At 55.5% G+C, this 27,344-nt stretch overlaps 1 protein-coding gene across 2 annotated transcripts in view; it reads left to right on the forward strand.

The window, feature by feature from the left end:
* The first annotated feature begins 305 nt into the window (after positions 1–305).
* SUN1 (Sad1 and UNC84 domain containing 1) overlaps positions 306–27,344 on the forward strand; it is a 41,462-nt gene continuing 14,423 nt past the window's right edge. Inside the window, exons 1-13 of one of the 2 annotated variants that reach the window (XM_052663897.1) lie at positions 306–348; positions 8,666–8,802; positions 12,779–12,875; positions 16,371–16,520; positions 18,071–18,255; positions 19,608–19,634; positions 19,742–19,927; positions 23,819–24,004; positions 24,417–24,500; positions 24,686–24,796; positions 25,883–25,981; positions 26,498–26,591; positions 27,173–27,231. In XM_052663897.1, coding sequence (XP_052519857.1) covers positions 12,799–12,875; positions 16,371–16,520; positions 18,071–18,255; positions 19,608–19,634; positions 19,742–19,927; positions 23,819–24,004; positions 24,417–24,500; positions 24,686–24,796; positions 25,883–25,981; positions 26,498–26,591; positions 27,173–27,231 — 1,258 coding nt within the window. In that variant the 5' untranslated portion in view covers positions 306–348; positions 8,666–8,802; positions 12,779–12,798. Of the gene's footprint in view, positions 349–2,803; positions 2,845–8,665; positions 8,803–12,778; positions 12,876–16,370; positions 16,521–18,070; positions 18,256–19,607; positions 19,635–19,741; positions 19,928–23,818; positions 24,005–24,416; positions 24,501–24,685; positions 24,797–25,882; positions 25,982–26,497; positions 26,592–27,172; positions 27,232–27,344 lie in introns of those variants that run through there. The other variant, XM_052663903.1, reaches the window with a different exon arrangement.

The following is a 27,344-nucleotide window of genomic DNA, read 5'->3' on the forward strand; positions in this document are numbered from 1 at the left end:
GAGGGCGGCCCCCCGCGCCCGGGGTCCCGCTCGGCGCGAAGACCCCCCGCGCGCCGCCTCGGGGCCCTCTCGCCCCGCCCCGTCCGCGCGCGCGCCGCCCTGGGGGCCCGCCCACCTCCCCGCCCGCGGCTCGGCCTCCGCCGTCGATTGGGTGGGCCCTCGGGAGGCCGCCTCTGCATTGGCCGAGGAGCCTCCAGACGCGCGCCCGCGATTGGTGGGCGCCCGCGTTGCTCCCCGGCGCGGCGCGCGATTGGCCGGCAGGGGCGCGGTCCCCCGGGCCTGGGCGGCGCGGACAAGGCCTCAGGCGGCGGCGGCGGCGGCGGCGGCGGCGAGCGCGGCGCGAGGCGGGTGAGCTGCGGCGGGGCGCGGGGCGGGCGGGCCGGGCGCGGCGGGGGCAGCGGCGGCCGCGGGCCCCGGCGGGGTCGCCAACGGCCGCGGCCTCGCCTCAGCGCCGCCGGACGCTCTCCGGGCCCCGCTCAGGCCGCGGCCCGCCGCCCCCCGCGCCGCGCGCGCCCGGCCCGCCGCTCCGGCCCGGGGCCGCGCGCGCCCGGCGCTGCGGGCGGGGGCCGACGTCGGGCGGGGGCCGGGCCTGGTGCCCGGCGCCGCGCCGGCTCCTCCGCGCCCGCCCCGTTCCCCCGGCCCGGCCCTCGGGGCTCCGGGACGTGAGCGGTGCGCCTGTGTTTTCGTCCGGTTCTCCGGACCCTTCAGAGTTCGTTCAAGTCTGGAAACGCGGGGAGACTGGGAAGTTCTGGAGAATTTAGTTTTCTCGATGTATTTGCTTTGCTAGTTTTATTCTTTTTTTCTTAATTTTTTTTCCTGTTGTTCGTAAATGCTGCTGTGTTTGGGCATCGGAGCTCTTGGTTTGTTGTCTTTATCTCCTGTTTTCCACCGATGTCTTCTTGTTTGACTTTCTAGGTTTCCTTAGTCTCCTGACTCGTTTGTTGAGCGTTTTGTTTTGACCACCAGGTTGCACATTTCCCCGAGGTTGGTTTGGTCGTTACTGTTTTTTCCTCTAGAATTTTGAGTCGTGTTTCTGAACGCCCTGGCGTCTCTCTCTCCGTCCGTGGCCTAGGTGTTGGCTTGCTTGAGGCCTGCTGTCCGGCCCCAGGGCTGCCGCTCACCTGCCCAGCCCTGGGGGAGCTCTGTGCACCTGCGCTGGGGCTGCCGCCGTTGGCTGAGAGGGCGGGCTGGGTTTCCTTGAGCCGTACCCAGTGTCGCTGCCCTTGGGTCCTTTGATTGGAGTTTCTAGAGGTCCAGAGAAGGGCTTCGCAATCTCCTGCCTCATTTTAAGAGTGGAAGACTGTGGTGTGGGCTTCACACATTGGAGAGGAAATGCTCTCTTATCCCCCGTGTCAGGAAGGCAGTCTAGAACTCGGCTGCCCCTCTCACTTGCTGGTCTAGAGAGCCCTTGGTTTTATGCCCCAGTCTTTTCTGGGGGGAGGCAGGAAGGGGATCCATGCGGAGTAGCTAACTGCTCTTTTTTTAAGTTGTAAAAAATACGCCTGACCAAGTTTGCGTTCTAACCTGTGCGGCGCCTGGCAGCGCTGTGCAGCCGTCACCGTCTGGTTGTGGGACTTTTTCGTCACCCTAGATGGAAGTCGGGTGCCTATTAGGTGGCCCCTGGCAGCAGCTAAGGGTTTTTCTGTTTCTGTGACTGTGTCTGCTCTGGATTTTTTTTCTTTAATACAAATGGGTTATTACAGTATGTGGCCTTTTACGCTGACTTCTTTCACTTAGCAGACCGTTTTTAAGGTTTATCCGTGTTGTAGAGTGTGTCAGAACTTGGATTCCTCTTTGCAACTGAATAATATTCCATTGTACAAATATATCAGTTTGCTTATCCATTCATCTGTTAGTGGGCATTTGAGTTGTTTCCACTTTTTGTCCATTATGAATAATGTTGCTATGAACATTTGTGTACAAGGTTTTGTTCGAGCACCTGTTTTCATTTTTGGGGTATGTATCAGTAGCGGAGTGGCACTGCTGGGTCACATGGTAGCTATTTAATTTGTAGAGGAACCACCAAACTATCTTCCACAGTAGCTGCACCGCTTTACCTTCCCACCGACAGTGTGCGAGGGTTCCAGTGTCTCTACGTCCTCTCCAACACTGTTTCCATCTTGTATTGCTTTACTGCGGCCGTGCTGGTACTTGGGAGGTGGTGTGTCAGTCTGATTTTTATTTGCATTTCCACAGTGACTGATGGTGATCGTCTTCTTATGTGTTTGGTGGCCATTTATGTGTCTCCTCTCGGGAAGTGTCCGTTCTCGTCCTTTGTCCATCTTGTAGTTGGGCTCTTTGCCTTTTGAGTTGTGAGAGCTCTCCCGAGTGCCGGGCCCTTCCAGACACACGGCCTGCGTGTACTTTCCTCCTTCTTTGGGTTGTCTCCTCACTCTGCTGATGAAGCCACCAGACACACGGCTTGCGCGCACCGCCCTCCTCTCTCTGGGCTGCCCCCTCACCCTGCCGATGGAGCCACATACATTCTCTCTTTTGTTGCTCGCGCTTTGGATGTCGTATCTAAGAGACTGTTGGCAAATCCAGGGTCGTGGAGGCGAACCTCTGTGTCTTTAGTCTAAGAGTTTTGTAGTTTCAGCTCTTAAATGTAGGCCTTCAGTTCATTTTGAGTCAGTTTTCGTGTATGGGGTGAGGTCAGGGTCCAGCTCTGCTTGCGGATGTCCAGACGCCCCAACCCCATGTATTGGAGAGGCTGCTCCTCCCCTGCTGCCTGGCTTTGGCACCCTCTGGAGCACCGGTGGCCGTAAACGTATGGGTTTATCTCTGGACTGTCAGTTCTGCCCTGGTAGCCTGTGTGTCTGTCGTTACGACGGGAACACGTTTGAAGTAAGTTTTGGAATCGGAAAGCGAGAGTCCTCCAAAGGTGCTCTTTTGCAACACTGTTTTTGGCTGTTTAGGATTCATTGCAATTCATATGAATTTAAATATGAGCTTTACCATTTACAAAAACAGGCCTTTTGATTTTGCGAGTACGTTGAATCTGTTCTTGCTTAGGGGAGTATTGTTTGGCCAACACCATTGTCTTCCGGCATATGCAGACAGAAGACAGAAGACGTTCTGCTCGTTTATGTCTTTCATTTCTTTCAGCAGTATTTTATCATGCTCGATGTACTGGTTTCATACTTTCTTAAACTTATCCAAGTAAGTTTGTTACTGGGTTTTTTTTTTTGGGGGGTGCTCCAGGTGAGGAACAGGCTCACAGCCTCTGGCTAAGTTTGTTACTGTTTTTGTTGCTACTTTAAGAGCTGTTGTTTTCTTCATTTCATTTTTAGATTGCTTATTGCTAGTAAATAGAAATAGAACTTGTTTTTGTGTCTTGATCTTGTATCCTGCAACTTTAACTTCGCTCAGTTTACTAGTCTTAATAGATTTTTGTGATTTCTTTAAATTTTTATAATGCCATCTGTGAATAGAGGCAATTTTAGTTTTTGCCTTCTAATTTGGATGCCATCTATTCTTTTTCTTGCCTAATTGCTCTGGCTAGATCCAGTACAATCTTGAATAGCAGTGGGAAAATGATGTCCTTGTTTTGTTTCTGATTTCAGGGGAAAGTTTTCAGCCTTTCACCATAGAGTGTGGTGTTAGCTGTAAGTTTTAGTAAATCCCCTTGTCAGAGGAAGTTCTCTTTTCCTAGTTTGTTCAATGTTTTTGTCGCGAAGAACTGTTGGATTTTGGCAGATGCTTCTCCTGCACCGTTGAGATGATCCCGTGGTTTTGCCTAATTGCTCCTTAAGCAGACGTTCAGTGTTTGAGCCGTCCTGCATTTTGATCCACTCCACGTCCTTCCAAGTGTTGACAGCTGTCGCCGTCTTCAGGTTTTGGGGATTCCGTGATGAAAACTGGGCTCGTCCTCAGTGTTGCCCGTGGCAAGCTTGCGAGTCCGCCCTTTCTGGCCTGCGTCAGTTTTCGTTCATCCACCCGTTTTCTAGTTTCCAAGTTTCTTGCTATTGTTTTTTTCTCCTGTTCGATAAACGGCAGGCACTTTGGGCGGCAGTGGTGACAGGATGAAGCCAGCTTCGGCACTGCAGCGCCTGTCTGCACCTCTGTGTTTCAGGGAGAGGTGAGAGCCCAGAGAACTGCAGGGTGTTTCATGGGGCCTACTGTTGACGAGCTGAGCGGTCCTGAACACACCAGAAATTTGAGCACCCACCTTGGGGTTCGCAGGGCAGTGGAAGCGAAGCAGTGATCCCAGGCGAGCGCGCGCGACACTGCTGTGGGCGTTTTGGAGAGTGGCTGTGCTCCGCGGTTCCTGCGGGAGGGCTGCAGGATTCTCTTCTCGACTGAAAACACCTGCGTTTGCTTCCTCTCTTTCTTCCTGAGTTTGGAGCTCATTGCTATTTTGGACAGCTTAGCCCACTTGATGTCCAGATAGAAGAGGCTAGGCTGGCTCCATCTGAAACTTTACTTCCTTTGGGCCAAAATAAATGTAGGCTAGACAAAGTATAGACCACAGTGTCGCTGTCTGTGACTTGCTGTTCACTGTGATCAGTGCAGGACTTCACTGCTCTGCTCAGTGGCCTGTGTGACTCATTAGTCAGGCTTGCAGTCTGAGTTGTGTCTGTAACCCTGCTCATTTTTGAGAGCTTTGTTTTTCGTTTAGTGGCATACGGGCACTCCATGAGCCGTTATTGAGTGAATTTTAGTTTAGGGAGTGAGAACCATGTGACAGATGGTTTTAGGTATCTGTGCAGAGTAAAGCTGCAGGGGCAAGACCCAAGTCGCGTGAGAGTAATTAAGCGTGGGTCAGTGGTTCCCCGGGTGCCGTGAGGGGCTCCCCAGGGCACACACGGCTTCAAAACAAGGCCTCTCTGCTCTCAGTCACTCTGTTTTCCTTGTTTGATCTTTAATTTTATTGGAAATGGGAGCCTTATCTAGAAATACGAAAAACATCTATCTAAAGGTTTCTTTACTTGCTGTTTATACTACAAACCCTTTTAGTATTGGTGAGCACTCACTTTTAGGCCGGTACTTCACGTGCAGGAGGACAGAGCGTTAAAAAGGGTGATCCTGAAATGGTGTGGATTAAGTGTTTACATTTACCGTTGCAGGAAAATCCTGTAATTATTGTTTCTGGTTGTTCCCAGTTATAGTTGGAAGTGAAGCAGCGGTCGCCACAGTTCTGATTAGATGAGGAAACACACGAAGTGCTTCAGGTTGATTAGGAGAAGGAGTGTGGGGACCAGATGTGCGGACCCGCACTGTTCTTTCGGAGTTCATCCAGCACGGGGTGGGGGGTGCTGAGAGAGGGGTGAGGGGAGCCAGGAGTATTTCCAGGTTAAAGGCAAAGCAGTGTGGCAGCAGCGACTCCTCCCGTTCGTCTGCACCTGTGTGATGCCCATCGGCTCTACAGGTCAGGGTTAGCTCCTACCCTCAGAGAGTTCACAGTCTAGTTGGAGAAAAAGACTCGTTAATCAACAGATTGCACATTTCTGTTATGTGGTTAAACACCAGGGAGCTCTAAACTTGGCCCGTAAGTTGGATGCTTCCTGGACGTGGTCTTTCAGCTGTAGCCTGAGGGTGCGTAGAAGTTAGCTGGGCGCAGCTGGGGTGTCAGGAGACCAAGGGAGTGGGAATCGGGATCAGGAGGGCGTCCCAGACGAGAGAAGGGCACTGGGGCTCTACGCAAACAGAGCAGAGAGAGAGGGCCGTCTGGGCCCAGGCTCTCGGTGAAGCTGTGATGTGGGTGCTGGGAGGTGGAGCCATGGGATCTGAAGGGAGGGAGATGGCTGAATCTCTTTTTGGACCATTCTGGCAGTTTTCTGGCTTGAGAAGGCAAGACTGCATAGGGGGAAATTAGGGGCGCTCGCTCCCAGGAAGCCAGCCAGAGATGGTGGGGGGCGGGGGCGGAGGGCTGGCCCAAGAGAGGGCACCGCTGTCCAGGGAGGTGGCGGTCGCTCCCCGTGAACTCAGTGGGTGAGCGTGCGGAAGTCGAGTCAGATGCGCCTCAGGTGTGCAGAGGGCGGAGGATGGAGTAGGTGTGTTGGAAATGGCGGGAAGTGTGGAGGCCGGATCTGCGTGGGCAGCGGAACCCGTGGCAGCCTGTCCCCGGGCTCTGGGCTGGGAAGGCCTCCAGGGCAGGGCTGAGCCTCGGCCGGCCACACGCGTCTATTCAGCCGCAGACGGGGCCAGCCCAGGCATGTGCCACCCAACTCCTGGCAACGGTGCGGGAGAGGCAAGCCTCTCCAGGATGAGACAGAGGGCTTCGCCCGTCAGAGTGGCCTCTAGTGTCCCGAGGAGCCCTGTGGGGTGTGGGGGCCCCGGACCACCACCCGGCGTTGCCCCGGAAGGCCCTCCGTCACGCGCGGTCGCCGAGCTCTTTCCGGGGCAGGTGCCGGGCGCATCTCTTCTGACCCCACTGCTGGAAGGAAAGTCAGTGCTCTCTGGGTCTGAGAGGTGTGGGGTCATGTTTTCTGTCTTCTGAGAAGAAGGACCCTTTACAATATTGGGCAGAAAGTAAGTTGCCTTTGCTGAGACACTGAGGCAGATCTCCCTGTGAGAGGAAACACTGGTTTTATTAAAACCATCTGGAGCACATATCATTTGGGAGATGTAAGCAGGTGATAACGCATCTTCTCACAGAAGGAGTTATTTCCCCGAAAACTCCGCTATCATGCCTGCCTCTTTTCCTATTTCATCATTTCTGAAAAAAGAAACCTCAGATCTTGGCTGGAAGCTGTCAGTACAGAGTTGCTGCTGGTGACTGGCCGAGTCCTGCCGCAGCCCGGGGGCCAGGCTCTGACCCCGAGGGAGAACCCCGGGTCTGGCCGCCTCACACCGCTTCACAGATAAGACCAGCCTTCTTTTTCTTTTTGAAAATAATAGTTACTGGGTTAATTGTTTAAATTATAAGACCAAAACCTCCTCCTTATTTATTTTTTAAACCTTTCTATTTTGTGCTGGAATATAGCTGATGAGCAGCGCTGTGTCTCAGGTGGACGGCAGAGTGACTGGGTTACACGTGGTATCTACCTGCCCTTTAAAAAAGTGCCCAGCAGCCGCAGGCGGGGGGGTCTCATTCTCTGTAATTTACAGTTAAATTTGGTGTGGTATTTTTCTTGAAGTTTTAACACTACATTCGAGTGTACATAAAGCATATATTCAAGTGTGTGTGAGGCTTATGAGATATTCTGTAAAGGCCTTTCACGCAGTTTGAGGCAATACGCGTTTGTTCCTGACTCACTGTTTTAAATAACAAGGTCGTGAGCGTGAACCATGGCTCTCCGTGAACCATGGCTCTCCGTGAACTAGCAATGCTTTGCTTCCTGAAAGTGAAAACAGGCAGGTACTGCCGCTCCTGCTTGTTCTGCTGCGGAAGTGATTCCATTGAACACGATATTTGGGAAACAGTGGTGTCTAAGCCAGTTTGTTTTTTCTAATCTGCGGGCAAATATAACTAACATGTTTAGTCTCTGGGTTAGGCGTGTTAACAGGATTAAGCCTGAGCAAAGTGAGTATGTTCAAGTAGAGTACTCAGGGCTTCCTGGGCAGGCCAGTGGTTAAGCCCACCGCAGGGGGCGCGAGTTCAGTCCCTGGTCAGGGAACTAAGATCCCACATCCCCTGCGGTGAGGCCAAAATCACCCATAAGATATAGTACTGATTTTTTTAAAATCACTATAGTATTAATTTTTAAAGGGCACCTCTGAATTTTAGTTTTAAAATTCTTCTCTACAAGGCATGTGATAAATACCCGATTGCCCAAGTGCACGTTGACAGCCAAGCCCTGGGCAGGGCTGGTGGGAGTGAGGCTGGGCCTCGTGTACGGTGCGAGAGCCTGGGGCGGGCCGTGCCTCCACCGTCAGCTCAGCTCAGCTCAGGGCCCGCGTCCTGCGGCAGATGGTGTCTGGCGCTGCCCCCAGAGGGGAGGGTGCCGTCCGGCGCGTCCCCTTGGACGGCTGCGCTTCCTGAGGGTGAGGTGCGGTGCTCACAGGGGCCTCCGGCTGGGGCTCACAGGGCAGCCGTGTTGCTCCCGAGGATTTGTGCAGGGAAGCCGTGTCAGCCTGTGTCCGTCAGGCTCACTTCTGGGCTCAGCCACTTGGTCAGCAGCCCCATCAGTTCATGGTTGTCTTTATAAGCAGGGTGCCTTTGGAGCAAGTTCTGGTGGTCTCACACATGGTTTAGTGACAACTGTCTGCTAGATGGTGATGCTTGTGGTCCAGAATAATGAGGAGAAATGCTCAGACCATTTTTAAAGTTTGATTTTTTTTCTAGTTTTATTTCAGAACCGATAGCATGTCTTAAAAAAATATTTTGTGCTAATTTATTTCACGGCTATTAACAATTTTATTTTCTTTCTTTGGTATTGCCATTTACTTCAGTCTCTATTTTCAACCATGTGACTTGTAATTTTTAATATTTTTCAGGCATGTTTTCTAAGCTGTTACTAGATGAGTACCAATATTCTAAATAGTAGAGATTCAAATTATATGTCGTGGTAGAACTAAAATTCACTTTTAACCAAAGCATTCAAGAACAAAAACTGAACTTTGTATTTCACATCTCCCATATGGTGTGAATATTACAGTGTGCCCAGGGCAGGGGGAGAGCATTAAAGGAGAAGCCAAGTGTCCCCGATGAGGCATCGTAACTCATACTTTAAAGCCCCGCTAGGATCTACATGTTGGTAAAGACGCTTCTTTGATTTCCTAGGTTTGAGACCAGCGTCTGCAGCCTAGACAGAGGACCTTCTTTTGCCCGTGCGTGCTGGCCTGCGTGTGTGGCCGCTGGGACACGAGCAGAGGGCGACGCCGGAGCTTCCTTCTCCAATCCCGGCTTCGTCTGCGGAGGTGAGCTCTGCACCCCCCACCCATGCTAGCCTGCTGGGCCTACAGGTGCCCTGGTGTGAGCCAGCTCCACCCCCCATGTCCACGTTAGGGGCTCAGAGGACACGTGGGCCGTGCGGAGGTGAGCCGATGGTGACAGCTTTGGGAGAAGGGCGTGGCCCGAGAGTCTAGAGAAGTGGGGACGGTGCAGCCTGCCCGGAAGCTCCTTATAAACACGCATTGGCAACATGCTGGCTTGGAATTCTCTTCAGGATTTTCTGATGCTGATGAACACATTTTCACTTCATTGTTTCACTTGCTCTTTCGATGCTGCTCAGATTATAAGTGCAAATCTGATCTCCCTCAAGTCACAGGCTGAGGCCACCTTCAGGCCCTGCTGCAAGTGGGAAGGCTCTAAGGTTACACTCAGGCTTGAAGGAGCGATGGTGTAAGAGGAGCCGGGAGCAGCTCTGGGGACACGCCGAGCCTTGCAGCGGGGAGACCGCTGCCGGGGGTCCTGCTGGCCTCCGGGGTGTGGCTGTCTGAGCTGCCACCGGGCTCTCTCTTTCACTGAGGCCAGGGTGAGTGACTCTTCCATCTCGGGGATTGTTAGAAGACCAAAAAAAAATCCTTCTTTAAAAAACAATTAAAACAGACTTTGTAACCGTACTGCACAAGATAATGAAAGCTTACTTGTCGAGTGTTTGCCGTGTGTCAGGTGTCGCTTTACACGCATCATTTGATTCTCTTTTGCTTTCCTTTATTCTGTAATTTTGTCTAATGTTCGTGTTTTATGAAAGGACCTAGAGGTTAATTTCATTGTATTGTGATGTGTCCAGGGAGGAAGAGTGAGGCGGCAGGGATGACGGGATAAGCTGGGTGTGGAGAGGAGCAGCAGCGACCGTGCCCCATGGCGCAGCCACACCGAGCGCGGGGGAGCGCGCCTCACCCCACAGCGTGTTTCTGAGTCAAGCTTGGTGCGGCTTCTGTACCCACCTGCTGCTTTGGAAGGATCTGCGTGGAGAGGTGGTGTTCTGGGCGCTGGAGGCAGTCAAGGCCAGGGCGGCATTTCCCTGGGCCGCAGGTCTGATTAGACAGGGCTGGGTTCTGCAGACGATGTTACGCGTGTGTGCTGAACACAAAGCCTGTGTGCTTACAGGAGTGAAGTCGGAATGAGTAGGGAAGAGCGGGAGCCCCGGCCACAGGCCCCCGTTGCTTCCACCCTTGTGGCCGCTGGGGTCCGACCGGCTCGGGCCAAGGCCTGCTCCACTGTCTCCCGCCTGCCTTTCCTCCAGACCGCGGCTGGTCTAGAGTCGTGGGCGTCCACACCACGGTGTTACCCTTGGGCGTTTTGTTGCGTTTGAAGCTCCCCTCGTGAAACGTTTAGCCAGCAGCCTTCCGCTGGCCCGGCGCCCAGCTTGTGTCTGTGCTGTCGCCCGTCGGATGTCCGCTCGGCCGCTGCTGTAACCCTGTCCTGCTCGTGGTAGGAAACTCGTCTGATGGCCAGTAGCTGCACTTGGTTCTTGGATAGAATTTTCTTTCAGAGACAAGGAGTCACATTTCTTTTTGAGTTGTGGCAGAAGGCCTCCGTTAAGGCTGACAAGGGTGGCATCGCTCAGCTTCGTCTGTCTCGGCGATTGGAAGAACCAGGCTGAGTAGTGTGCTTGCAGCTGGCCCTTTGCCTTTGGCGGCTTTTGGAAACACTGTTATGCATTAGAAATTTCTCTCTCTTTTAGATAGATGAAAACGTGAGAACATATTAATGTAACTTTTTTTAAATAAAAAGGCTATACTAGGCCAACAGCAAGGACCTATTGTATGGCAAAGGGGACTGTAGTCAATATCGTGTAATAACCTGTCATGGAAAAGCATGAAAAATACTTTGTATGTATTTGCGTATATATGTTTGCACGTATGTGTAACTGAATTACTTTGCTATGCACCTGAAATCTTGTAGGTCAACTATACTTAAATTAAATGAAATCAGAAAGTATTATAGATAAATTGCAAATAGAATAAAGTAAGAAGGTGTCAGTTCTCCGAGTGGCCTCCCCCCGCCCCAGGCTCTTCTGTGCCGACTCTCAGGCTGGCCCTCCCTGCAGCCCTTCAGTGGCCTCGCCTGGAGCGCTGCCGCCGATCTCACAGCTTCTGAGTATGAGGAGCTGTCGCAGGCGGGCAGTCAGCTCGTGGCAGAGCTCAGGTCAGAGCCCAGACCCGTCGGAGCCCGGCCCTGGTCTCAGCTGGCCACTCTGACGTCTCCATGTCATCGTCATGGTGCTTCAGTGCCGCTTGGCTCTCGGCCACCTGCCACTCAGTCATCTGTTACTTTGCAAGCAACTTTGTGTGGACCGATCCGGACGCTCAGCTCACTAGGGTGTGCTGAATGCGAGTTGGCCAGAATCAGCTGCAGCGGGGCTCCCTTGGTGGGCCCATGGTGGAGACTCCGCCTGCTGATGCGGGAGACACGGGTTCGACCCCTGATCCAGGCACCGAGGAGCAGCCGTGTCCATGCACCCCAGCTGCTGGGCCTGGGTGCCCGAGACCCCGCTCCACAGGCAGCGAGAGCAGCTGCTACGGTGAGAAGCCTGTGCCGACTGCAGCGAGAGCAGCCCCTGCTCGCTGCAGCTGGAGGAAAGCCTTGCAGCAGCGAAGACCAGCACAGCCAAAACCAAACAAACAATTTTTATAGAGGTGCAGGATCGGAGATGACGCAATAAAACTGCCGTTACAGCGAGCGGCAGCGAGGACAGCTTTCACTTGGGGACGGCGCTGAGGGGCTGGTAGGCAGCGGAGTGGGAGGCCGCTTTGGGCACGAAGCTGGGCTGGGAGCAGCCGCCCTGCCGGCGCTCCTCTGGTTGCCTGGTGAGCTGCCGCCCGCGGGTCTCCGGCAGAGCCATTGTTACCCTCGCTGGGTGTGGCCCCGCCTGCGGAACCCGCGCCGCACCTGGGCTCCGCTGCCGGTGGGGCGCAGGGAGGCACAGGGGCGGGTGCCGAGCACGCACGGGGGCTCCGCGCAGCCACTGCTCTGTGCAGCAGGAGCTCCAGGCGTCTATTAATAGAGTGACCTGCCCTGTCTGGCGCGTGTGCTGCCTGCGCCGATGAGCCGGTTCCCCAGCTAGGAGCGGGGCAGTGTAAGCGGTGGTGTTTGTTTCCGTGGGAACTCGGTTTTTAAAGGTCTGCCTGGATTGTTTCAAAGAATCTGGGGTGAGTTTAAGTGCTTTTGGCTGAGTTTGTAGCAATCGGTCATTCATGCGTGAGTGCTTTTTTCCAGGTTTATCGTCCTCGGTTTTTGAGGAGCAGATTAAGGTTCATGTTACGCCTGTGAGGGTGTGGTGGTGTGTGTTGTTTTTTTTTTAAGTGTGTATTCTTAGCCAGAGGAAAATTTGAGTCATTTCAAAGAAATCTAGATGACACTCTTGAAAACAATGTGCAAAACTTTTAGATTTAAAAATAATCTGTGTTTTTCTTTGGGGAAAAATAAAAGTGTAACCAGAGCTTGTAGCTTATCTCTTACTCAGCCTGGGTCTTCTGATTCTGAGGCACTTGAAATTGAAAACTTCACTTTGGAGGAATGCATGGGGGTGGTCTCGGCCATGGGGCAAGAGTCAGCGCTGTTTACTTAGTGGCAACGGAGATTTATTCCCAGGGCCCCAGGGCAGGAGAACGTTCTGACACCTTCGGGGCTTTAGAAGCTACGCCCTGAAGGGGCTTCCGAGCCACTCTGTGCCTTCGCTCCATCTTCAGTCGGTCAGTCTAGGGTTTCCCCCTTCGCTTTTGTAGATTCGTCGTCTTAGGGAACCCAGTCTGACGGCTAGCTACACTCTGGACTGGGAGCCATGAGAAAACGTGTCTCCTTTACTTAAAAGGAAGAAGGCAGCCCTGCTCTAACTTTCAGCTGGCCCCGTTTGATCAGCATTGGCGGCTCTGCAGTCAGTTTGTACAGGGCCCCTCTGTGTGTCCAGCGTTTAACAGCCTGCGTTGCTTTTCCCCCTCTCTGCAGTATGCTTTGAGACCGTGAACATGGACTTTTCTCGGCTCCACACGTACACCCCTCCCCAGTGTGTTCCCGAGAACACTGGCTACACGTATGCACTCAGGTGAGCTGCACGTGTGCGCGGTCTTGAACGCCGTGGGGTCATTGGGGCTTTTATGGTACTCGCACCCAGCTGCTTTGTGTTGAAAGTGAAAATGTCTGTGAACTTTATGTCATGCTCTGGTTTTACAAAACTGCTAAACTGACGTGGAAATTGTGAGGGTTTTTTTTCTGAAAACCAAACGCTTCTGATGACTCAGTGATCCATCACTGCAAGTGACTCTCTCAGCCTCCACCCAGGCGGCTGTGGTCTCGAGCACATCTGTGTGTTATGCTGGGGCTTGTGATCTATGCTGACGGCCGAGCAGTTTAAAGCTAACAGAAGTAACCTGGAGAGTGGTTTGCCTCTGAGAGGCGGCGCCCTGCGCAGAGCCTTGGCAAAGCCTCGTCCCCGGAGCGCGGGTGCTGGGCCTCCGGTCTTCATCTGCATTGTGATTTCGCGCTGTGACTGGAAGTCCGAGTCTTAAGAGGTGTTGACTTGCTCTTTGCCTTTCTAGTTTACTAAGTAGAAAGGACGGTTGAGATGAAACTTAAGCATGGTAACGTGATGGGCCAACAGCAAAGGGAAGATGTTCCCAGGTTGGGAGGGTTTGGTAGCAGACAGGAAAGCCTTCGGGTCCTGGCGGGGTGCTGAGAGCACACAAGGAAGGTGCGGGCGCCAGCTTTACCCGCGGCGTGTCTTCCGAAAATCAGCCATGTGGTTGGAGCTTAGAGTTGGAAGATACTTCAAGAAGGAGGCTTTGTGGCAACATTAGTCAAAGCTGACAGTTAATGATCTGAGTTTTCAGTCACCAGTTTAAATCACGTCAGGCTTTTCCATAGTAACACGTGCTGTTTCATGGAAAGTCCTAGTATTTTAGAACAGGAGTGGGCCAGCTCAAGTAAAGCTCGCCCTTATTCTGTATTTGTGGAGCATAAAAGTAACTCTCTGGTACTTTATTATTAGTTTTTATAACCCATGTAATTTTGTTTTTATAGTTATTTATCTGTTTTTATGATCCATTTTAAAGCCAGTTTTTAAGCACCCCTTTCTCTGGATCTCTCCCCCGGGAGAGCAGCACTGTTTGTTTTGGTCAGGTCACTGGAGCAGGGCCGAGGGCTGGGTGAGGACTGGAGTGGAAAGGCCGGTGAGCTGAGGTGTGCTGGCTGGGGGGGTGGGGTGGGACCAGGCTTGTGCGGGTCTCGAGAACGGGGACAGAGCTCTGCAGAGCCTGGCAGACGTTCAGCTGAGACTCCATGGGGGCAGGGCTCGGGCAGTGCTGGGCAGGGTGCGAGGTTTGGGAGGGGACACTGGAGGCCTTGTGGTCAATGGTAGGAAGGGGACGAGGTGGGGGCAAGGGTGACTTCGCAGCCTGGGAGGGCACAGGAGGAGCGCCTGGGAGAGGACCAGTTCATGGGAGGGTGTGTGATACTCAGGCTCAAGAGCTCTACAGGCGGCAGGCACCTTCTGGCCCTCAGCCAGCCCAGATGGGAACCCCAGTGCCCCGGGGGTCAAGGCCCACATCTGGGAAGAGGACATTGGTGGAGGGGTGTTGGTCCACATCTGCGTGGTGAATTCTGACTTGAAATAATTACAGTTTCCATTTAAGAAAATTATGTAAAGTAATTTTGGGGAAAAAGTAATAACTATATTCTGCATTAAAATTATGTTGAGCTCAGCATCCTCACTATTCAGTGTGGGTTAGTGCAGCCTTTGTCCTGCCTCCACTCCAGCCTCTAAAGTTAAGAACCTTTTCCTTAAGTTACAGGTGATGCCTCAGTAGATACAGCAAGTTGGAGCTATTTGTATTGATTTTCTGTTGGTTTAGCATTTTTCAGTGTCAGACCTAAAGCCCACCAGTGGGGTTCCCTGGTGGCTCAAGTGGTAAACAATTTGCCTGCAATGCGAGAGTCCTGGGTTCGATCCCTGGATTGGGAAGATCCCCTAGAGAAGGAAATGGCAACCTACTCCATCCAGTATTCTTGCCTGGGGAAGCCCATGGACAGAGGAACCTGGTGGGCATCAGTCCATGGGGTCGCAAAGGGTCAGACACGGCTGAGCGGCTAAGCGCAGTGTGAGGTCTGAGTCTGTGATGAGCTGGATTCTGAAGAGTCTTTTGTGATCCCTGTTTCTTTGTTCCTGGCTGTGCTGGGTCTCCGGGGCTGCACGGGCTGCTCTCCAGCTGTGGAGGGTGGGGCTGCCCTCTGGTTGTGACGGACGCACAAGTTCCTCACTGTGGCGGCTTCTCTTGTGAAGCACGGGCTCCAAGGCACACGGGCTTCGGGAGTCGCAGCTCGTGGGCTCAGGAGTGGTGGCGCCCAGGCTCCAGAGCAGGGACTCAGGAGTGGTGGTGCCCAGGTTCAGGAGCAGGGGCTCAGGGGTGGTGGCGCCCAGGCTCAGGAGGTTGGTGCAGGGCCTTAGCTGCCGTGGCACGTGGGATCTTTCGGATCAGGGATCCTGCCGTGTCTCCTGCGTTAGCAGGCAGATTCTTTACCACTGAACCACCAGGGGCGCTTCTGGAAATATTTTTATAATACAAAGTAAGTTGCAGAAATGTCAAGACCATTTACTTTACGCCTGTGCCCCTGGTTCCCCCGGGTGTCCGGACCCTTGGCCCGGGGGTCCGCTGTCTTGAGTGGGCCTGTTCTGCTGCCTTCTGGAGATCCCCCCAGGTGTCCCCAGAGTCTCCACCTCCTGCAGATAAACCACCGGGCCTGCCCAGGGCCTCCGGGGAGCGGGTCCCCCTCTAGCTTCCAGGAGGCCTTTGTTCCGCAGCCCTTTGCCTTGGGCTGCGATTTACTTTTCCCCTGCTTTGCTCCCTGTGGCGGCTGTGGCCTCTCCCTCACCTTCCTCCTTCCTGCCGGGGTGTCAGCTCACCTCCTGGAGGTGGGGAGTCCTCACTGTCCTGCCCCGCTGCTGGACTGCCGGTAGGACCCCCGCCCCCACGGGGCCCTGAGCAGGCTCTCCGCTCCTGTTCCGGATCTGGGACGCTTGCTAGCGGCGCAGAAGGGCCTGTGCTTTGGTTTAAGGTAATTACGTGGAAGTGGGTTTTCTTTGCACCGTTCGTCTCTGGACTTAACGGTGAGTTAGACGCAGAGTGGCGCTGGCGGCTCAGTCTCCGGCTTCTCCTCTTCTCCTGGTTGATTATTCAGCAGCTTCCTGGGCTCCCTGTCTCATTAACTGCGTTATCAGGCAGGGGCTGCTGTTGGCAGTGAAGGCTGTAGTCTCCTGACAGGGTTGACTTCGCGGCCCATGGCGGGGTGCCGGTGACTTCAGCATCTCTCGCACTTGCCAGAGCCAGCCCTAGACCTGAACCCCAGGCAGGGGCTGCGGTCGGAGCCCGTGGAGGGAGTGTCAGCTGTGGGCCGAGTTGGTCCCAGCTTGCTTTTGCTTTGTAGGAAAGGCTTCACACCCTAATGGCTGCTTTTAAAAATTCACACTAGCTGCGCATTCTGTTAGCTCGTTTTCAAAGTGGTGCTGTGACCGGTGCTTATCCCTAACAAGGTTTTCCCCTTCTAGTTCAAGCTATTCTTCTGATGCTCTGGATTTCGAGACTGAACACAAGCTGGATCCTGTATTTGATTCTCCGAGAATGTCCCGCCGCAGTCTGCGCCTGGTCACCACAGCCCGCGCAGCCGGGGACGGCCCCGCCGGGGACGGCGCGGCCAGGTGAGCGAGACGGAGACCGCGCTCCGGCCTGCAGACCCTCAGTGTTGGCGGTTCACGCTGCGCGTGTGCACATAGGTGCTCACGTGGTTCTAGCTCAGCTGTGGACAAGGCTGGAACCAGGGCTGGGGTGTGCGGGCTGTCTGCATGGGTCTAGAGGGCGAGGACACCCCTGCTTTCGGGCCAGTGCTCCCCGCTCGTCCGCGTGCAGGCTCCCAGTGGGGAGCAAGGGGCCTGCCCGCCGTCGCGCGGCCCTGCGGCGTCCGTGTCGCCGGCGCTTGGAGGCTGCTTGTGAACTCTGCGGACCGATGGGCACACGCCTCAGTTCAGGTGTCCACCTGTGTTCACGGTTGTCTTGTTGACTTGATTTCGGAACTCTGCACGTGCGTGTGGAGAGTTACTTGTGCACAAGAAGGAGTGTGCGGGGCCCCTGTGCCATTTAGAGATGAAGAGTGAGAGAGACCGCTGTCCTTCAGCTTTGCTCGGTGAAGAGCGGCAGGTCTCCGGCCTGAGTAGCTGTCTCTCAGGAGTGGGCTGCTGACTGGTGAGGGGACGGGCCTCTGGGTTGGCAGTAGGGCTGGGCGTGAGCGTCTGGCACCGCCTCCCCATCCACAGGACACACGTGCAGGCTGTGCCCCCTGCGGCCACATGCAGCTCACTTGCAGGAGTGTTCCTGGGCATCCTGGTTCGGGGCTCACACTGGGCCGGCTGCGGGCTCCCCGGCTCTGACAGGCTGCATCTCTGTCCCCGGGACTCCAGGACCAGGCTTCCTGGGCTGTGTGCTCGGGGGCCTCCCCGTCTCCGCTCCGTCCCTGGGGTGCAGGGGAGGGAGCTTGTCCTCATGGCCTTCCTGTCCATCGTCGCAGTGAGCCCAGCACAGAGAGGATTTGGTGGCAGCCTCTCCTCACTGTGCTGGACGCGGCTCCGTGTTCACTGTGACTGAGAAGCTGCAGGGTGTGCCTGTGGTGCCGTGACTTGTTTCTTAAGTTTGAACCCCTTTTGGGTCGCAAAGTGAAAGCCGCCCAGGGGCGTCCGAGCCCTTGAGGGCCATGGACTGTCGAGCTCATGGCGCTCCGGGCCGGAACCCTGCAGCGGGCAGCCTTCCCTCCTCCAGGGGCTCTTCCCAACCCTGGGATCCAACCCAGCTCTCCCGCATTGCAGGCGGATTCTTCACCAGCAGAACCACAAGGGAAGCCCAGAAACCCTGCAGCGGGCAGCCTTCCCTCTTCCAGGGGTTCTTCCAGACCCAGAAACGAAACTGGGGTCTCCTGCATTGCAGGAAGATTCTTTACCAACTGAGCTATCGGGGTCATGGGACCCCAGGTAATCCAAAAACTACCTGTGCATACAATTTTCAAAGGAGTTATTGGAGCCCAGCTTAGCAGTTCCTTTTTTAGATTAGTAGGTGGCTTATTAGGTAGCAGGAAGGATGTGAGAGAGTGCTCCTGTGACGGCCCTTCTTTGTCAGGCAGGGATCCTGTGTTGGTGAAAGGCAGTCATTTGCATTTGCTAGACAGAGTTTGTTGACTTGCTTCTCACCGTTTCTTCTTTAGGCTAACCAAACAGCGCGGCAGCGCACACAAGTCGGCGTTTAGCGTCCACCACAGCTCGAGGAGGGCCCTGTCCTCGGCTGCCAGCCGAAGCGGCTCGGGCACCGTGCAGGCCGCGGCCTGTCTGCGGCCTCCTGTGCTGGATGAGTCTCTGATCCGTGAGCAGACCAAAGTGGCCCACTTCTGGGGTGAGTTGTCTCTGGTGATGTCTCCGGTTGTCCTGAGAACAATGGGTATTGTGGCCAGTTTGTCGATTTGCCCCTTCCTGGTGGGGGGAGCCCAGCGAACGTTTGAGGCCTTCCCCTGAATCAGATTGGAAATGCCAGGAAACCACCTCCCTTGGCCAAGCGCGTGTCCTGCTGCGGAAGGTGGCGTGGAGGGCTCGGGCCAGGCTCACGACCATCTGATGCGGGACTTCTGTGCGCTGTTGACGCGCAGTCACTGGTACACTCAGCAGCGTGGTTTCAGGCTCTGGGCTAGTTTCTGACTCCTTGGAAGGCACCTGGTGAAGACAGGCCGACTCCAGAGGCGACGTGACTGTGACCTGGCCCCCTGGGCGGCAGCAGCATGCCCCGCCCTCACTGCAGAGGGCATGGCGGCCGCAGAGGCCCCTGCTGGGGGGCCGAGAGCTCCTGTGTCCCCGTGACGTCCAGGCTGTCCCTTTGGAGGCCACGTGGAGATCGGATTGGCTCCAGAAATGGCGTGTGCTGGTCTGGGGAGGCCTGGCGCACACCATGGTTCGGTTTTGTTCCCCAGTGGAGTAGCGCCTGGGCAGCGGGCGAGCGCACTGGCCCTGCGGTTTCTGCCTGCTCCACTCACAGGGGCGTGCGAGCATGTGAGACGAGGCCGTGTGGCTATAACACGGGGGCGTGTGGCTGTGAGACGGGGGCGTGTGGCTGAGACGGGGGCGTGTGGCTGAGACGGGGGTGTGTGAGCATGTCAGATGGGGGTGGGTGTGAGTGTGACGGCGGGGGTGTGAGCATGTCGGGTGTGTGACTGAAATGAGGGGTGTGTGACCGAGATGAGGGGTGTGAGACGGGGTGTGTGTGAGTGTATGTGACACGGTGTGTGAGCATGTGAGATGGATGTGTGAGTGTGTGTGAGGTGGTGTGTGTGAAAGATGGTGTCTGAGTGCGGGAGATGGGGTGGTGTGTGTGAGATGGGGGTGTGTGTGTGTGAAATGGCGTGGTGTGTGTGAGGGGGTGTGTCAATGTGTGTGAGATAATGGGTGGTGTGTGTGAGGGGTGGGTGGGTGTGTGTGTGTGTAAGATGAGGGAGAGGTGTGTAAGCGTGTGAGACAGAGTGTGTGTAGGCATTTTCCCCAGAGATGCACCTTCTCCTGGAATGGAAAGCAGATGTCTGCAGGCGCCTAGAGGAACCTCCATTAATTGTGGGCCTTGGAGGAAGTCAGCCTTGGCCAGGGCCGTGATGCTCGTTTATGAACTTTTATGTAGCCTTTCTGTAGCCTTTATCTTTGCTTGTGTGCATTTTGTCCGCTTTTGATGATTGAGCTCAACAGCAAAAAAAATGTGTTTTTTAGGTCTTGACGATGACGGAGATCTTAAAGGTAATTATTTTCCTCCTTTTCTTCCCCACGTTTCTCAAGATGGAGGTTTTAGTTAGATATCTTCAGATTGTAACAAGCAGGTTCCATCTGTTCTTTGCAAACTCTAGGTGGGAATAAAGTCGCCATTCAGGGAAACGGCGAGGTGGCTGCGGGAGCCGCAGAGGCGGCCGGGAGCAACGGCTACACCTGCAGCGACTGCAGCCTCCTCTCGGAGCGCAAGGGCGTGCTCACCACCTGCTCTGCAGCGCACGGCCCGGCCTCCAGGATCTACTCCAGGGACAGGAGTCAGAAACGTGAGTCTCGCTCTTTTAAAAGTGAGGAGAAGAGTTCGTGTCCAAACACTAGCTGTTTCATTTTCTCCTCACCAGCCTTGTCTTGAGGCCTCATGGTCTGCGCTGTCTCACCATTGCTGGGAGCTCAGAGTGATCCTTTCAGAGATGCACCAGTGAGCTGAGCTCTGCTCCTGCCCCTCCTCTCCCAGCCTGCGGTTGATGTGGTGGGCCTTGTCCCTAGGAGTGTGTGCGAGTCTGTCCGTTTGAACTTCAGAGTAAGCAGGAGAAACCCTGTTCCGAGTGGGCCTGCAGGGCTGTGCGGTCCGTGCAGACGCGCTCTTCCTTCCTGAGGGCCACAGGCTCCGGGTGCCTCAGGAGGTGGCGGGCCGCGGGCCGCCTCTGGTCTCTGCGGGCCGCCGTCCTGACCGCGGGGGCAGCCCAGCAGAGCACGGGGTGCTAGGTGGCGCGTGGCGCACCAGCCCTTCTGGGAGGGGCAGGCACGGCGGGGGGCCTTGTAGGGCCACCACTGACCGGCGGGGGAGGCCCTCGGGCCCCCGTGTGCCTGCCTGGCCGGTTCTGGTCAGTGCCTGGCCGGAGAGAGCCAGCCTCTGCCGGGCCTCCACGGAGAACACAGCCACAGGGGCTCCTCCGGGGGCCCCGCGGCCGCTGCGGTTGCTCTCTGCCTCTGGGTGTGGGAGGCTGGGAGCGCTTGGCTCGAAACCCACGCTGCCTTGTTTCCAAGCCCTCGACCCCGCGTCTGTGTGATCCGAGCGCTGGTCTGCTTGGCAGGGCCGGGGGACACGCCGTGCAGGCGGACAGAGTCGGGAGGGAACCGTGCGGGGGGCGGGCGGCGCCCCTGTGCGGGTCTCGCCATGAAGGAGGACGGCCCAGGCCGACCCGTTCCATTCCCGCACCTCACCCCGTGGCTGGGAGCTCTGTTTCGCCAGTTGCTGTATTCCTGCCCTCCTCGGGGCTGGCGGAACAGTGGGGATGCTGTGAGGGGAAGGGCAGGGCATTGGGTGCCATGGAGACCCACGTCCCACGCGCCCACACTGCCCGGGGCTCTGCACTGTGACCTCCCCGGCCCCCAGAGCAGCCCCCCGGGACGGCTGTCCCCCTTGTCGTGGTCGCTCTTGGCATCGTCGCCCCCGTCGTGCAGACCAGGAAACAGGTTCAGCCAGCTCCAGACGCTTGCCGGCAAGTGACGGAGCCTGCACCTGGCACCCGAGCCGCTGGTCCTCTGGGAGCTCCCTTGGGGCTGGGGCCCGGGCCTCATGCTTGATATGCCGCACGTCGCGCATTGAGGCTGCGTTTGAGGCTCGCCGTTGCCGTGTGGAGCGCAGCGCCCTCCTTAGGGTGAAAGTGCGCCCCACATGCTGCCCTCGGCGTCGCCCGCCTCTGGCTGTGTCTGCCGCTCGCCCCGGCTGCGGCTCTGTCGCTGGCTGCCAGCCACTCGTCCTGACCTCCGGGGACGGTGGCCTGAGCCCCACTGCGCCGGAGGTGGGGTCTTCAGGGGGAGCTTCTGGATCCTCACCCCACTTCCTGCTTCAGTCGGTCTTGAGTATTTGGGGGAGAAAACCAGTGACGGGTCTCGGAGCTTCTGTCCTCACTGCTCCTTGTCGTAGACCACAGCAGTGCTCTTTGGAGCCCGTGCCAGCTGACTGACCTTTGAAAAACATTTGTTCCTAATTATTTGAGGGAAATGTTTATCAAAGAACTTTTGAAAACCTCAGAGGTGTGCAAGAAGAAAAATTAGCGTAACTTGTAACTTGTACGCGGAGGCTCTTCTCTCTGTTGTGTGGTTTAGGTCCCACTGTTGTGGAATCTGTTATATGAGCATATGTACTCAAAATAGCATAATAATCATAAGCTAACCCCAGCCCACAGTTTCTTTCCTTACCTTCTCATTGCAGAATCTTTAAGTAGCGCAGGTAAGTGCAGCCCCTCCCTGGTCCTCCTCAGCCCCAGTCTGGTGTCCCTTCTGGAGGGACCTTCACCTCACCCGTTCACTGGAACAAGGAGGTGAAAGTCGCATAGCGTGGACTGAGCTGTCTGCCATTTTAGAGGGTCGTTTCGGCGTCTCCACGCTCCTGCAGAGACGCGGAGTATGTTTTAGAGGGTCGTTTCGGCGTCTGCACGCTCCTGCAGAGTCGCGGAGCATGTTTCTGTCTTTGCTTCCAGTAGGTGGCTTTGCGAGTTCTCTCGTGTTAAACGGTGATCACCGTGAACGTAGATTCTTTTTGATGCCTAATGTTGCATTTATGATTGTTTTGAAATTTGTTTAGTTGGTGTGGACGTGGACATTCAGGCTTTGCTGTTTGTACACGTCTACAAACTGTGTTCTCTTTGGGTGTGCGTGAGTTCGTGCACAGGTCTTCAGGGAAGGCAGGCCCAAAGCAGCACAGCTGTGTTACACACCATGCATCCTGTCTGAGCCGTGCAGTTTCTGAGTCTGAAACCTGATAGGTTGAGTGCATTGTAGAAAAAATACGACTTTCTGGGCTACACCAGAAAGGCCTTAAAAGCCTTGCACATGCTTTCCTTGGACATTGAGCAGTGTTCAACAGAGCAGGATGCTAAGGAGCAGCTCTGACTGAGCCTGTCCTCTGCAGAAACCAGTCAGCAATTTGATACACTTAAAAACTGTTGCAGCTGGCAGCTTCTGAATCATTATCATCGCTGCTGAAAGCAGGTTAGATAGATTGTTCCCGTTGACCTCCCAGCAGACTGACCAGGACTGCTCTCCTGCAGGCCAGCTGAGGGTCCCATTCATGTTCTCTCGCTAAGTAGGAGTTTTTGTATTTTTGTTCTTTTAAGTGTTGCCAATTGATGAATGAAAAGTGGATTTTGGTGTTTTTGATTGTCAGTGAAACAGGCCGTGGATTAACCTGCTCGTTAATTTTTTCCTGTTTTTACCGATCTCTGAATAAAGTTTACACTGTGGTGTCAAACGCAGAGGAACGCGAGTGGAGGAGCGCAAAGCTGACCTGACGGGGTCTCTGGTCCCAGTTTTTTTTTGTTCAGATCTCCACTTCACAAGTAGCCTAATGCTTTACTCAGGCCATCTGGGGAGAGGGTGGGAGCCCCGACCTTACTTCTTGTAACCACTCGCGCGCAGATCCCTGCGGTCCCCGTGGCTTCGCGCGTGCCTGGCCTCACAGAGCTGAGTGGGGGTGCGTGCACCGGGCTGCTTCTCCCTGCTCCCGGCGGGCCCGTCTCCAGGCCACCCTGTGGCTGTCACGGGGCAGGAGCGAGCCTCATTCTTCAGCTGCCACGCAGTGAAGAAACTCTTTTTTAGTGATAGAAGTTTCTAGCCGCTGTGACTTGTAGACGCCGCCCTGCGCGTTGGGGTTACAGGGGCTGCAGTGTCTGTCCTGACATGGTGCTGTGGAAAGGGAGCCAGGGACGGGCAGGCACCCTCAACCAGGCACCCGGAGTTCACGGAGGCTCGGTGTCCGTGTCGGCGTCCCCGTCCCCTGCTGCACGAGCTGTGGAGCGCCTGTGAGGGGGCTGCCCCTCTCTGAGGGGCTTCTTGCAGCTGGGAGTACCGTGGGCTTGCTGGGCCAGAGGTCAGGGCAGAGGCCGTCTGCCAGCTTCTGAAGGCGGCGGTGTTCTCAGAGCCCGTGTCCACCGCAGCCAGCCGTGGAGAGACGCGTGTGGCACTGCCAGTGCCCTTGGAGACGGCTGGTGTGTGGCTCTGCCGAGCAGGGGCCTACTTAAAAGCAGGCTCCAGGGGACGCCCTGGCTGTCGAGTGGTTGGGACTGCGAGCTCTCACTGCCCAGGGTGAGTTCCTGGTTGGGGAACTCAGACCCCACACGCTGCATGGCATGGCCAGAAAAAAGGCGGGCCCCGCCTGAGCTGAAGTGCGCCGCCCCTCCTGGCCGGAAGAGTGACTGCTCACGGTCTCTCAGCAGGCCGCGCCGCCCGCTGCGGGGATGGCATCTGGTCGCTGGCCGTGCGCACCTCGGCGTCCTGTGCCCCGTTCTTGGTGCAGCTTTTCCAAGTGGTTTTAATGAAGCTCAATTATGCATCAGAAACTTACAGATTGAAAAGTTGCGAATCAAAAAGCTATGAGTCAGAAAGCCATGAATCAGAAGGTATTTAAATAATTTTTTCCTCCTTTTTGCACCAAATCGTGCGCTTTCAAGGTGGAGAAAACACTCCTCCCACGCGACGCTTCGCTCACGCCCTCCCCTTGACCTGTGCGGCCTTTCTCTCTCACTTGCTTGCAGCCTTGCTCTGCACCTCTCTCTCTCTCTGCAGTTCTGGACGTTTCCTGGACGTCGATCAGCATTTAAACAGTAAATAAAAAGTTAATACGCTCATCTTTTTATTCTTACGACCTTTTCAAAGTAAAAAAAAATATCTGAATAGCATTTAGAATGATGTTTCAAAAGTGACTGAAGCAGGCCCACCTTGTGTGCTGGCGGGCGTGTCCGGGCAGGCAGCCCCCGCCCCTCGGCGCCCTGCAGAGCCCGTCCCGCTCAGCCCTTCTCACCTGTGTTGCAGCTCATTCCAGTCACTGTGGGAGGACGGACAAGAGCGCGCGCCTCGCTGAGGACGGCCACCTCCATGCAAACGGGGCGTCGCTGTGTAAGTATGGCGGGCCTCGCAGGCCAGCGGGCCTCAGGCCGGGGGCCAGCAGCACCAGCGGCGCTGGCTGGGAGTTTGCGTGAATTGAGCTTCCTGCCTGTTTCAAACCACCGTTGCCGCGCACGGTTGAGATTGACAGGGGGTGTGTCCATCTGTCCGATTAACTGCTTGTCCCACCCCTGCAGGCGACGACTGTAAGGGGAGGAAGCGCCTGGAAACGCACGTCGCCACCCGCTCGCAGCGCTCGCGGCCAGGAGGGCTGGCAGGGACCCTGGGGCTCGCCCTGGCCCACGCAGGTTGTCCGGCGCTGCCTTCTTGCTAGTTCAGACACGCCTGTCGTGAGTCAGTGTCAGAGATGGTCCTGTCCACTGTTTCTTTGTGCTTGAAATTCAAGGGCTTAGTAAAGCCGACAGGAAAGTGGTGACTTTGGTTTAACATATGGAGTCTATGGTTCTTGAAAAGCTGCTCTGTGTGGAGAGGGGCACATTCGAGGTGAGCTGAGCGGCTGAGAAGAGGCCGGGCCTGAGTGGGCGCTGTCGCCCGGGACTCGGGGCTGGGCCGGAGCCTGTGCGGCCCGTGCGCGGCAGAGACGGCTGTGCTTTCAGCTCATGCCTGCCAGCCTCTTGGCAGAGGGGCGCTAGTCTTTTTAAAAAGCTGAACTTCAAAAATTTTTGTCTCTCGTTGTTAATTAATAAACGTGAAGCTATAGATAAAAAAAAGGTGAGCCTCCAACACCATGCGTCTCTACACATCAGCTGAGCTGGAATTACTTAGCGTTTTCAGGAGCCAGCACGCAAATGCTGGGAGTGTTTAGCTTCCCGTGGCCACTCTACAATGAGAACCGCTGTCTCGAAAGCAGCGTTCTGCCTCGTGTCAGGCGCGACGTCTGGCAGAAAGCTTGCTGTGCTTCATTCTGTCACCCAGTGGGGCTGCTGGTTGTGAGTCCGAGACGCTTTTCACCAGTGTGGGGAGACTCCGTTCTGGTGTCTGAGTAACCACTGTCTCACCCAGAGCCTATTCACTGCTGGCGCGCGGGGCGTGTGCTTACTGTGCGTGACGGCAGTGTCTCTCTGGTACACGTTCTGCCTGCAGCCGCGGCACGTGTGTGCAGGGCAGCTGCCAGCCAGCCCCCGCGGGTCTGTGAGAAACCTCTGCATTTTACATCCTACATGTCCGTAGGCAGAAGTGAGTGAAAACCGCTGCGACCCGGAGCAGGGATCTCCTGAGTCAGTGTCAGCGTCTTGCTTGGGCTAGGCCAGCCAGGGGCTGTTCCGAGGGGAGGCTGTGGGCTCTGACGCGCGGGTGTGGTGCGGACGGGCGCTGCCCCAGGGCTGGGGCTGGTGTCTGAAGGTGCCCCTCCTGCCCCCCCCTCTCCGGCACAGGTCAGCTCTCGGGGCAGGCGCTGCGCAGGGCCGGAGCCGCAGGATGGCACGTGTCCCGGATGCTGCTGCTGGCGCTCTGCTGGGCCGTGGCCGCCCCAGGTGCTTACTTTGGCCTTCCGTGTTAGCGCTCCTTGGCTTTTGGCGGCTAAGCACCTGCAGTAGACTGTTTACCTAACCAAGTAAACATCCATTTTCGCTTTCCGTGCTTTCATCCGCGTGTGGCTTGCTCTGCCCTTCATTAGACATGCTCTCGATCGCATCCTGTGCTTCAGGCTGCAAGGGCAGTCTTCGTGTCTCGGGGTGTGGGGTCTGTATGAGTCTGGCTGCTTGCTTCTGCTGTGCTTGGGAGTGCATGGACTTGGTGCTTCCCTTTGTATCTTGTGTGTGGCGTGTCGCTTTGTGGCTCCTTTATGTTCCTGTCTGAGTGATGGGCATTCCTGCTGTGGTGACGAAGCATCATCCCGTGTGCCTCATCCCTAACTTCATCTTGATAGACTTTCAAGTGTCTGGTAACACGCTTCCTGTGCTTCTGGTGTATCTGCACAAAACTGGTCCATTAGGGATTTGCTCTTGCTAAAAACGTCTCCACAGGACCTTTGGTGTTTTCTCTTCTAGGGAAGGCAGCGTCGGAAGTGTTCTGGTGGCTTGGGACTGGATGGTACCAGTTTGTTACTTTGATCTCTTGGCTGAATGTGTTTCTTCTTACCAGGTAAGGGAGCCGACACTGTGTCAGCTGGGTGTTTTAAAAAGCTGATGTTGTGCTGGTTTAACGATCTCGTTTGACTTAACCGTTTTACATTCTGTAAAGTGCTTTCATTTTCTCACATGATTTTTCAAGCCACTCCTGTGCAAAGGGAAGGCAGGTGTCATCAGGGAGACCGGTGTGCAGAGCTTGAGCAGCGCGTCCTGGAGCACACAGCGCGGAGGGTGCTCAGGGCTGGGCCCGGGCCCCGGGCTCCCTCTCTGGTGCACTCGCCCTGGCGCCAGGGTGCCCCTGTGAGCCAGTGCCCGTGGCCCCTGAGTGCCCTCCTGTGCACCCAGCCCAGCGTGTTGACACTTCATGACCTGTTGGCTTGTTCACCTGGGCCCTGAGGACAACCCTGCGTGGGCAGGTTCTCTTGTAGGCGTCTACTGACCTTGTGTATAAAGCTAGCTGCATTTCTTGGCCTGTGGACTTCCCATGTAAAATGAGAGCGGGGGGTGCGTTTTGTATAAAATTACCTAGCAAGGGCAGACAGGATGGTGAGCCCTGCTTTTCGCTTTTCCCAAGTTACATCTTTTCATTCCTAGGTGCCTTCGAAATATTTGCAAGTTTTTAATCTTGCTCATTCCACTGTTACTTTTACTGGGTAAGTCCAGTTCAACTTTGTTACCTTACGTGCCTAGTATGTGCACACGCACGTGTCTGAATTAGTGAAGAAGCAGAGCATTTACATGTCTGTCGTTTGAAGAGCAGTGGGCG

This window comes from Budorcas taxicolor, chromosome 2, assembly GCF_023091745.1.
Source record: "Budorcas taxicolor isolate Tak-1 chromosome 2, Takin1.1, whole genome shotgun sequence".
NCBI classification, from domain to species: domain Eukaryota; kingdom Metazoa; phylum Chordata; class Mammalia; order Artiodactyla; family Bovidae; genus Budorcas; species Budorcas taxicolor.